We start from the raw sequence: 11,582 nt of genomic DNA, 5'->3' as shown, positions 1-11,582 counted from the left end.
AAAGCCTTTGTCGCAACTCTATGGATTGGGTCACTCAGCCCAGATCCAATTGATATATGGACTGAACAAAATGTTTTTTTTCATGCATATTTTTACTTTTTTATTTTTTTATTAAATATTAGTATAAATTACAAATACTATTTGGGAGGATTAAACTAGTTTATGTTTTCAATAATATTTTATAGGGAGATGAATAACAAAAAGAGTGAACTACAAAATGGTCCTTGAACTATAGGTTTATTTCGTCCATAGTCTCTGAACTTAAAAAATATCGTCAGTAGTCCCCGGACTAAGGGTTTATTTTAAAATTGGTCATTTTTCCATCCGAAAATTCCCTTTTGGGTTGCTGGGCAATTTTGTCTTTTCACATTTTTTACTTTTCAATATGATATTATTAAGTTAATTTTAATTTTAAAGATAATTTTGAAATAATATCATATTAAGAACATCATTGACATAATATCAGACTGAAAAAGTTAAAATGTGAAAAGACAAAATGACCAATTTTGAAAAAACCCTTAGTCCAGGGACTACTGGCGATATTTTTAAAGTCTAGAGACTATGAGCGAGATAAACCCATAGTCCAAGTACCATTTTTGTAGTTCACTCTAACTAATATTAACTGCATAACTACAAAACAAATCTCTGCCATTAGATCGAAACGATCTAGTTCACTATATGAGCGTTTTAGTCACAATATGAATTTGAAAACAAGGAATGAACCAAAACACCATTATAGTGAATGATTTAGTTCATTGTAATGGCATTTTGGTTCACTCATTCGTGTAGTGAACTAAATCACTCTTATAGTAAACTAAATCACTGTTATAGTTAACTAAATTCGTGTTCTTTAGTTATGCATTTAAGTTGTGGTTTTCCTAGATCACTACTCATAGTTTATATATGTGTATATATAGACGTGATTAATTGCTAACTACTCCCTGCCAGTTTCCTCTCCCTGGCCGTTTGCTAAGCGTAGGGTGGGGGTGACGCGATGCGTGACGCCCAGGCAGACGTGCCCTCCACAAAATGGCTTCTGGCGCAACTTGCGTTCAAAAACTCGATGGTTCACGGGATATTGCAATTCACACCAAGTATTGCATTTCGCTAGATATCCATTGTCGTTTCACAATATGAGTACTTCCAGCTCCGTACCGACGCAGCCGGCAAGTCGCTGCTGCAGAATAGCACGGTTTCCGTGTGACAGCTATTAGGATTGTTATACTGAAAAGCATATTTCGAGCATGTTGCACTGATAGAATTGCTTGTATACAATAAACTCTACAATCCACTGTTAACCCAAGTGAGAATATGTAATTTTATCACATTGGTGTTTGTTTATGCATTTATAAGATATTTTTCAAATATTTAAATGTATAAGAAGCAAACAAGTCTAATTCTTCTATACAGTAGACTGGTCGTGGACAACGTTCACAGAAGGTGATGCAGTCGGTCATTTGTAGAAGAGAAATAGAATTTCACAACCTAGATAGGCTTTGGCTACCTATCGTGAAAGGTTGCAGTGTCAGTCCGCATGTTTCCTTATCTTAGGAGATAAACGACACTGGTGTGGTATAGCACTGAAGGATCTAACAATTGAGATAGGTCTTTCTTGCTATTTACTTAAATGAGGTCTCGGTGATTGTTATTTTTTAATCATAGTTTACATAACATTGAGTATATTGTATTGATTATGCACTACTTTGATTTATCAAATGGTGCGGATTTTTCGCAATCCAAGAATCCTGATATCTTGTGTAGTGGTGATCAATGTCTAGAGGTGCTAGTATTGTTATTGCAATGAATCGTGTGTTGGGTGAGTTCAGTTTGATAATATCCCAAGAGGTGTTAAAAAAGGTTTTATTATTCAGAAACCCGGCCGGTTGGAATTTATTCAGAAACCTGGCCGGTTTGACAACTGGACGCAACTGTCTGAAGAATTTCTGTTAGGGAGTGAAGGGAGACACTCGGAGACGATCAGATGCCCAACTGAGCTGAAGAGGACTTATTTTTCCCAACGACAAGAGGTGTAGAGCAGGCTTTTGGTGTGCTCCAAGAGCGTTAGACATTAGTTAAAGGCCCTTCGTGTTTATTCTACCGTTGAGATATCGCTGATATCATATATGCATGCATCATCATGCATGACATGATAGTCGACGATGAAGGTGAAGGAATCACAGACGTCTTCAATGAAAACACTGCTGGACCAAGCCACGGTGTTGCAAGCGAGTCTCATCATCAGGGTCTACCATGCAACGATGATAAGCGTCTCCAGACATTTATTGACATGCCCCAGGCCGAAGCCCATCGTGCACTCCAACGTAATATGATTGAAGAATTGTCACATATGCAATGAAGTTTATTTTAATTTTATTGAAATTTGCTTCTCATCGTATTCTTTTTTCCAATATTATAATACATCGAAGAATTAATTTATTATGTATTTTAATTTAATTAAATTATTAAGACATTGATATTAAAATAAAATAAAATAATGCTGATATGGAAATGAGATGGGCTCTGAGATGAATCTGCTTACGTGACAGGAGAAAATAGAGATAAGCTCTGAGATGAGCTCCAGAATATTATGAACTTATATAGTTGTTGAATTTTTCCACACGGCGACGGAATTTAGCTACAATAAAATGAGATTAGATAACCATATCTAGGTTTTATAGACTTTATTATAATTACATCACCATCATTTTTCAATTGTAACATATATAGTGTTGTGATGTCAAATGTGATGCAGCCAGACTCTCACCCCGATAGAAAATATCTAACAACTATTTTAAGTTCAAAATACTATGTCAAGTTAATGTTGATGGGAAAAAATAAACTTTTCAAACAGTTTCATGATATTAGCTATCCAAGTATATAAGAAAACTGTATATAAAAACGAAAGAACAATAAATAAATGTATAAATTAATATGGTCTTGAATTACACATCAAAATTTAATCTCTCGTCAAACCAATCCTCAATATACATACAATAATCAATAGAACAAGCATATAACTCAAAAATGACGCATTAAAAGTTAGAAGAGCCGAGAAAGTGTAGCATATAATAAGGCAACGGCGAAGCATCCGTAACATCATTATTATGACATGGTTTTAGATGTCATAAACATATACTAAAACCCTATAACAGGCTGAGAAATTGCACCACAAAGGTTCAAAATGCATCTTCTACCATCTAAAAGAAAACGAAAAATGAAAAAAAAAACAACAAATAAATCCAATAATTATCATACAAGACTCCTCTAACAAGACCTATATCGACAAAGCAGTAGTAAAGCAATCCATTCCCCGACCTTCGTACTCACATCACAACCATGTTTGCATTTGAACTTCATGGGCCCACATTCGTGAGCCTAGTCTTGATTGCCAACATTTGGATCGGAGATATGCAACTTCTTCGACTATGGTATGGCATTACAACCTTCACAGCTTCTTCTCAAGGAACCAACCCCTAGACCAGTAGTGAATATGAGATGAGATGAGATGTCTGTTACCATTACCAACTGGTTTTGGGGCGTTTTAACCCGCTGGAACTGAAGGGAGACACGCTCCCCCTTGGCTGAGGGCTCTCTTCTTTGATATTGTTGAGTATCGCCAGTTCTCTAAGCTGTTGTCTCTTGTATAGGTCTTGGGACTCATCCTGCATTTCCAGATAAATAATCAAATTAGTTTTGAATCTTTATATTCATCTACCTACTTCGGAAGTTGATAACAATGGTCACAACCGTTTTCTAGAATGAGGAAAATAATACATGAGCGAAAAGGGAATGCATAATTATGATTAGCTCCTATAAATCTATAAAACTGGTGAGGTGGTCTCAAGATTAATTTATTTCCGGCCCACAGATAGCAATAGTTATCAGAAGACAGTTATTTATGCAAAGTCCAATTCCAGCATTGCCTAATCTGAGGGGATGAAATAGTGGCTGAAAAGAATGAGCATCAACAACTTACCACAGGCTTCAGCAGTTCTTCAATGATGTCCTTAGCTTGTTTCAGTCTTACATCAACGATACTAGCAGGTACTTCGGCCGCTTCTGCCTCGATTAGAATATGCAATGGTTCATTTAAGTGTTCGTATCCTGGTTTTCCCCTCAGGCTCTCCTCCTTCAATAGAAGATATTAAAGCATTTATTATCATGAGCAAGATAATGACTAATTATAAGCACTTTTTTTATCGATTTGTATATGGATTGTACTTTGTACATCAATAAATCAACTTCACGTTCAGCCTACTTCCTATATTCATATGTACTCACAGACAAATAGTAGTAAAAGGACAATATCAAAATGTAATACTCAATTTCCAAGACAAGAAGAGGATGTTACCTTGTCAGCATCCTTAATTGAACCTTTCCCCCTGATGAAGACACGACATCCAGTAGAAGCTTCCACACGCTTCAAGGAATTGCCTCGTGGACCTAAAAGTCTTCCCACAAAATTGAACTGTTGTCCAGAAACAATTTGTCAAACTTAGGAATCATTAATCGATCCAAAAAAAAAGGAGAGAGATCCAAAGGCTTACATTCGGATATCTATCAACTGGTATGTCCAAGCGCAGTACACGCTTAACTAGGAACGAACTAGGACTTCCAGGAGGTTTCCAGTCTATTGTCATACCCTGTGGACCTCCTAGCATCTGCTGCAAAGGAGAACACCAATGCTTAGTAAACCACATTAAAAATAACATGACAGAGACCTCACAACGAAATGGACATGACATTTTCTTTCTTGGGTATTGGTTGTTTAGTTGTTCTCTAGTGAATCTACAGTGACAAAAAAGCAAAAGATGGCCAAACTGTTGCTAGAAGAGTATACTTAAATTAAAGAGCCTCAGTTTGAACATGAAGTAGATCCTGATAATCTACTGACCACCCACCTAGACATCTAGAGGTTATCTAGCACTACAATCAAATAATGCACCCAACTACGAATGGAACATTTTGTTTCTCATTTCTAGAAGAACCATTCAAGCCAACATGGTGGAGAATTTCTCTTGATTTATACCAGTGGTTAAATCAACTCAAAACATTTTAGATGGTAGAAAGAGTTCCTGCATCTATTTGAGCCTGAAGGATGTAGTCTTGAGGACTGCAGGTGTTGCTGGATTATAAAGCATTAATCTTAAATTCTTAATTAATCTATTTCTCAGGTTAGTTGAAACATCAAAGAATAAAAAGTGAGCCTTCTTTGAGCAATTTAAAATATTAGGTCACATGTTTAAGGGAGCATTGTGGAGCAACAGAAAATATCATATACAGGGTATCAAGTTACAGCATTATTTCAAGTTCACATGCTTCATTGCTTCTGAGAATGTAATATATACAAAGTTCAACTATAGCTGATTCCTTCCACTCTTATACTCTAAAATTTTCCACAGCAGTCGTAAAATAGTAATACGTCACCTCTCTTCAAAACAAGATAGCTTTTTTAATAAGTAAGCATATTAGAAGGAAATGAAATGCAAGTCTAAATAGATAGCAAAAGCAGAAATCTAAATGTTCAAGACAACCTTAGACTGGTCAGAGGTATTAGGCTAAGTTGCCTAATACTTAAACAAAGTTGCAAACTCGTGAACCTACAACATTTCGTTCATTGTCAGATGACTCAGATTCTAACATTAGCTGTATGTGACTTAGCGTGGTAACTAATAATCCAATGACTTAATCTCACCAATTTCATCCTTAATTTGAAAAAAATGCATTATTTTACACAGGTTCCTATGAGAACATCACCTTCTCTAACAACAGGAATTGAAAGAAGATTTAGAGTGAAAAAGCAAATGCATTTCAGGTGGGCATATGATTTGAATTCTTACAATTAACCTATTTGTGCATCCACTTACAAGGTAGTCTAGTCAATTTTTTTCATGTAATACATGCTAGATGCAATACAAATTACAACACTACCATCAATGTTCTCAATCTCGTATGGCGGCTCGCCTAAAAACCGCCACAGGGATATGGCGTATTAGTATGGCGGATATGGCGGTCAATAATTAAATAAATAAAATAATACTTATATATTTATATATAATTCAGAAATTAGAAAATAATTAAAATATAACATTTAAAACACTTTAAACAATTAATAAAGTACTCCCTCCGTCCCAAGTTACTTGAGTCGTATTCCATTTTGGGTTGTCCCAAGTTACTTGAGTCATTTCTCTTTTTAGCTAAAAACAAAACATCTAATCACACTTACTTTATTATTTCTTTTACTTTACCATCTCTCCTCTCTCACTTTATTCTCTCTTCTACTTTATTTTAACTCACTAAACACAACTTTCTTAAATCTCGTGCCGAAAAGAAACGCCTCAAGTAACGTGGGACGGAAGGAGTATAAAATACAACTCTAACCTCCATGTTTCTTGCATAATGCCCCATTCCAAATACAGTACACATGCAATGTTGTCAAAAGTCGGATATGGCGGTGCTATGGCAGCGACAAGGTGCTATGGTGTTTCCACCACTAGACGCCATGGCGCCGCCATATCCGCTATTTGATAACATTGACTACCATCTTACTTCTTTTATCAATTATGTCACCTAGCAGTAACTAATCTATATTTGGTTAGTTATAGATAGCATGAAACACTTTTTGCTTGAATATGTATAACCTCGGAAATATAGGCCCCAGATAGTCAATGAATAATGATATACAGGTAAACCAACTGTGTACATCCTTAAGCAGTAAGTTGGTTTTATTTACCATGCATGCATTATAAGTGAGTAATTTTCTCAACAAAACTATATCAAGCTGAGGCAGTAACCTTAGTATTTACACTAACCTATTCGTGAAGAATTTAGTTTAAAAGAAGTAAATGGATTTGACATTTGGATCTACAAGAATCAGTGTGTAGAGAATGGTACACAAAAGATAAATTGTAGGCTTTGGTTAGTGATGAAATCTCAGCTCACCTCATGTTGCATGTTGTTCCAGCCATTTCCATTCCAACTACCTAAACCTTTTCCACCAACATCAGGCATCACGTCCAGAGAAGGTACCGAATTAGGACTACCACGTTGTAGCCTGTCATAATCATTAAACCCATGGTTGGTGATTCTTCCAGTAAGTCTGCGTATTTCTGCCCATCAGAAACAACCCTTTTTCAATAAATAATTTTTGCATGAGAGTAGCAAACAAAAATGCAGGCAGTGCTTTAAAAATCACAAATAACTTTAAACAATAAGGGAAAAAAAGAAACGTAGAAAAATCTATTTCCAAACGCATGTGAAACTACAAATAAACAAGAAGCAAATCATCTACTCCATTCGTCCCTTAAACTTTGTCACACTTTGACCGGGTACGGATTTTAAGAAATGTAATGGAAAGTGAGTTGAAAAAGTTAGTGGAGAGTGGGTCTTACTTTTATATATTAGTTTTATAATGAAATGTGAGTTGGAATGAGTTGGTGGAATATGGAGTCCACTACCAAAAATGGTAAAAAGTGAAATGTGACAAATTTTATGGGACAGACGAAAATGGAAAAATATGACAAAATTTAATGGCCGGATGGAGTATGTTTTAAGAAAAAGTGAAGAAAGATTTTATATTAAATGCATCAAAGGAATGTGAGCCATTGAGGCTATATATGTCACAACTTCCTAAACACAAGGCACAACGCACTAGGAAAAGTGTCCAGAATTTATGCTTATAACGAGAATATGGTAATTTTCCTATTTGAACATTTACATATAATCATGAATCCAACAAATTGGGCATCATCTAGCAGACATTAATTCGATTTTGTGTGATGTTTAATCTCTCCTTCTCATGAAAGTATGTAATAGCATATGTATTGCTTGAATACCTAGCAAAAACATGTATATTATTTAATTCATCGAAACCAAACCAATTGCCAAATGGAGAACAAAACCAAAATTTCCCATTTTAAAAGCAAGATTAATTGGAATATTGCTTCTTAAAGACAGATATCAAAAAACAGACTTTGCTACATAATTATAGCAGAGAGATACAACAGTCATTTTTTGACAAGCAATCGCAGAAGATAAAATCTCATAGCTTGAAATTCGTGATACTAGTAGCAATTACCATCAATGCAGACCATATGCACATGCATACTTTCAGATGTTCAAAATCTAAATCAAACCACAATTGTCAATAATATGCAGCTGAAAGACTGCATCTCCTTTTGTTTAAAGGCATATAGATGAGTTTTCTTATTAACATGTCACACACAAAGCAGAGAAGGTGGCCCCATAGACACGTAGGACTGCAACCCAGTGCCAGTGGCAATTACCACCAGAACTGTTTATTAATGCTGAAATATAGATGATCTTTTTGTTCCATTTCCTAATCAGAATGTGAATCCTAGGTGATGAATGGATGATGAAAAGTCACCAGCAAAAGATACTACTGATACACATGCAGCACAAGAAAATTAAACGTATGATGAAGTATTATAGAAAATTATCACTTAAAGAAACTTTAAAGGTTGCAATAATATAAACTTTAATCATCAACCTCAACCATATAGTGTGATGACCATGCTCAAATTAGGAAAAGTAACCTTATACATTCCAAATGAAAGTATAAACGGATGATGAAGTAGTACAGCAAAATTATCGTTTAAAGAAACTTTAAAAAGATCTCAAAGATATTAGCCTTACTCATCAACCATAAAGTGTGATGACCATGCTCAAATAAGGAAAAGTCACTATCACAGAATCACCACATACGCCATTCAGTATGTCTATTCAATTTTATACCTTGGTGTTATTAGGATTCGTATATACCATAACACGACAAAAACTACTAATAATAACATTGCATAATCATGTGAAGAGTTCCGGCGCTTCATGACGTGAAGATCATGGGTGCTTCAACAGCTATATCACCATATCCCCAGAAGATCAGTTTCATATTCCACTTCATGACATGAGCAAAAGCACCGTTTCAGCAACGCCATTGCGTAATGCATGATATCACACTCATCAAACGATGCTAACCACCTCCACTACTGATTCTACCATTGCTAAGAAAAAAAATCACAAAAACCAGCTAACCTAGAAGCATAATTACTAATTCGTCACGTAACCAAACAGCTCTAAGCAGAAAAACATTAAAAAAAACACGATTCGACACCGCAGCCAATGCCACAATCCAATCACACAACACGGCTAGGGTAAATGTAAATGTAAATTAACAACAATCAGAGCCACAGAATCGCAGTAAAATCAAGGCAATAATAAAATTGGTATAAAATCAGATCCAAAAGTGGATCAAAGATGCCAACCTTGATCCAAGAGGCGGCTACAAATAGGGAGGACTTGAATGAAAGGGCCGAGTTTCTGCCTCTCCGCCAGCATCTCCGTCAAATACAGGCTGCAAGGAATCGACACGATTAAACAAAGGAAAAAAAGGAAAAGAAAAAGAAATAGTACCTCTCGGCATCGGGATTGGCCCGGAGATGGGGGGAAGGGATGTTTCTGGCCGGAGAGAAGTTCAAATTCTGAGGATACAAACTAGACATGGCGGATTAAGCATATAAAGAGGAGTAGAAGAGGGAGAGTGGAGTGTGAAAGGAAAAACCCTAAAAAAGGAGGAAGGAAAGAGTAAAATAGGGGAAATGAAATAAGAAAAATGAATGAGGTATTTCTGGGGTGTGTTGAGTTGGAGGCATAAATAGGTGTGGGGTATGGTATATAATACACACGATTCTTGGCTGGAGTTTTGTCTCCGAAAACTGTAAATAAATGGAGATTGAGAGAAAGGAAGAGATGAATAATGAATTCCTCTGTTTTTACTGCAGAGAGAGAGAGAGATGGTGAAGAAGGGGAAAGGTTTCTGCCGCAAGATTGTGTAGGTTAATGCCTTCAATGCATTTGTCGGATGACTTTGTCATCACTATTCTCGTGGTATATACTTGTAAATTTTTTTATTATTATATTGTGGTAACCACCGCTACAGAATCTTCTCATTTCTTATATACTCCCTCCGTCAATAAAGATTATATACTTTGGATTTAACATGAATTTTAATATAAAATTAGTAAAATAAAAAATAAGTAGAGAGAAAAAATAATTAAAGTATTGTTAGTGAATAATGAGTCTCACCTCAATAGAGTGAAAATACTTTCCCAAATTATAAAGTACATACTCATATGGGCCAAACTAAAAATGAAAGAATACATATTCTTGTAGGACGGAGAGAGTTTGTTACATTTTTTAAATAAATTCTCAAGATATGATAATAGGATTGAAAGGGAAAATATTGTTTCGAATATAACTATACATCATTTCAGTATTTAATTATCATCATCTCTCTATAATTAATAACATCAAACACATTTTCTCTCTCCAATTAAAATATTTAACTTTATTTCTTTCTCCATTTAATATTTATACCGACATTTCTCTCTTTAATTAAACACATTAACCAAAAACTTTTAAAATCTTGGGCCCGCAAGAAATGTGTCATCTTAGTTGGAATAGAGAGAATATTTTTTTTGGGTTGTTCGAGTTATTTTCTTTTTTGACAAATAGCAACACATTTTGCCTCTCTTACTTTATTTTCTCTTTTATCTCTCTACTTTATTCTATTCTCACTTTATTTAGCTCACTTAACACAATTTTCTTATATCTCATGCACAAAAGAAATGTATCTACGACAGAGAGACAAAGGGATAGTATATTTATGAGTGGGTTGGCACGGGATACAATACTTTAAATATATTTAATATATATAAATATAGAGGTGTGATCAAATACAAACTTCTATCTATAATACAAACTACAAACTTTAATCTTATACACTCCTTGTAAGTAATCAACGGTTAGCAATGGGATTCATATGTCAATGTCAACGCCTAATACAAATTCTGTCACTGGGGGAATGTCAATGTCAATGTCAACGCCTAATACAAATTCTGCCACTAGGGGAATGTCAACAATGTTAACGCCTAAAGTTTATATAGTTTGTATTATAGAGGGTTTGTAGATTATCATGACCCTATAAATATATTTGGTATTCACAGTATATCTTGTTTTTTATGATGTCGGTATATATATATATATGGCATATTGTAAATTATGGCATATTCCATAATTCATGGCATATACTTGAAATTTGGGTATATAACGATATATGAAAATTCATACCGTTATTGTACTAAAATCTTTATGAAAATTCATACCGTTATTGTACTAAAATCTTTCGATATAATCATGTAGTATCAATAATCACGATGTACCCAAATTTGGTATGTTTCAATATTATTTTTGTATAATAAGTTCAATATAATGGTATATTTTCTATCCCTAGTCTAATTAAACTTATGCCACCAAACCTTTTTATCCCAAAACAAATTTATATACTATTAATTATAAAGTTTGAAATAACTAAAATATAAGCTATAGTTAAATGTCATGAATAAACAAGAAATGCCAAAATTGAGTTTATAAACTATTAGTGTAGTACTCTGATATGCGAATTATCTTGATTGAGACAAACACAAAAATTAAAGTAGGGTCATTTTCAATGGAATGGAGGGAATACATTTTCAACATTGCCAAAAATTTTGAAATAGACCCATTTG

At 34.6% G+C, this 11,582-nt stretch overlaps 1 protein-coding gene across 2 annotated transcripts; it reads right to left on the bottom strand.

Moving 5' to 3' along the window:
• Nucleotides 1-3,039: 3,039 nt before the first annotated feature.
• On the bottom strand, nt 3,040-9,848 carry LOC121791419 (KH domain-containing protein At3g08620-like). 2 transcript variants are annotated; one of them, XM_042189375.1, is made up of 7 exons: nt 9,430-9,848; nt 9,282-9,370; nt 6,943-7,109; nt 4,548-4,664; nt 4,352-4,468; nt 3,977-4,129; nt 3,040-3,662 (listed from the first exon to the last, which is right to left on the bottom strand). In XM_042189375.1, the coding sequence occupies exons 1-7, from the start codon at nt 9,516-9,518 to the stop codon at nt 3,519-3,521; spliced, it is 876 nt and encodes a 291-aa protein (XP_042045309.1). In that variant the 5' UTR covers nt 9,519-9,848; the 3' UTR covers nt 3,040-3,518. The 2 variants fall into 2 exon arrangements, with proteins under 2 accessions (XP_042045309.1, XP_042045318.1); XM_042189384.1 differs by having other exon boundaries at nt 4,548-4,661; nt 9,430-9,847.
• Between the last annotated feature and the right edge of the window lie 1,734 nt (nt 9,849-11,582).

The sequence above is a fragment of the Salvia splendens genome, chromosome 2 (assembly GCF_004379255.2).
Source record: "Salvia splendens isolate huo1 chromosome 2, SspV2, whole genome shotgun sequence".
In the NCBI taxonomy this organism is placed as follows: domain Eukaryota; kingdom Viridiplantae; phylum Streptophyta; class Magnoliopsida; order Lamiales; family Lamiaceae; genus Salvia; species Salvia splendens.
Note: the sequence above shows the minus strand (reverse complement) of the source record. Positions and strands in the feature narration are given on the sequence as shown.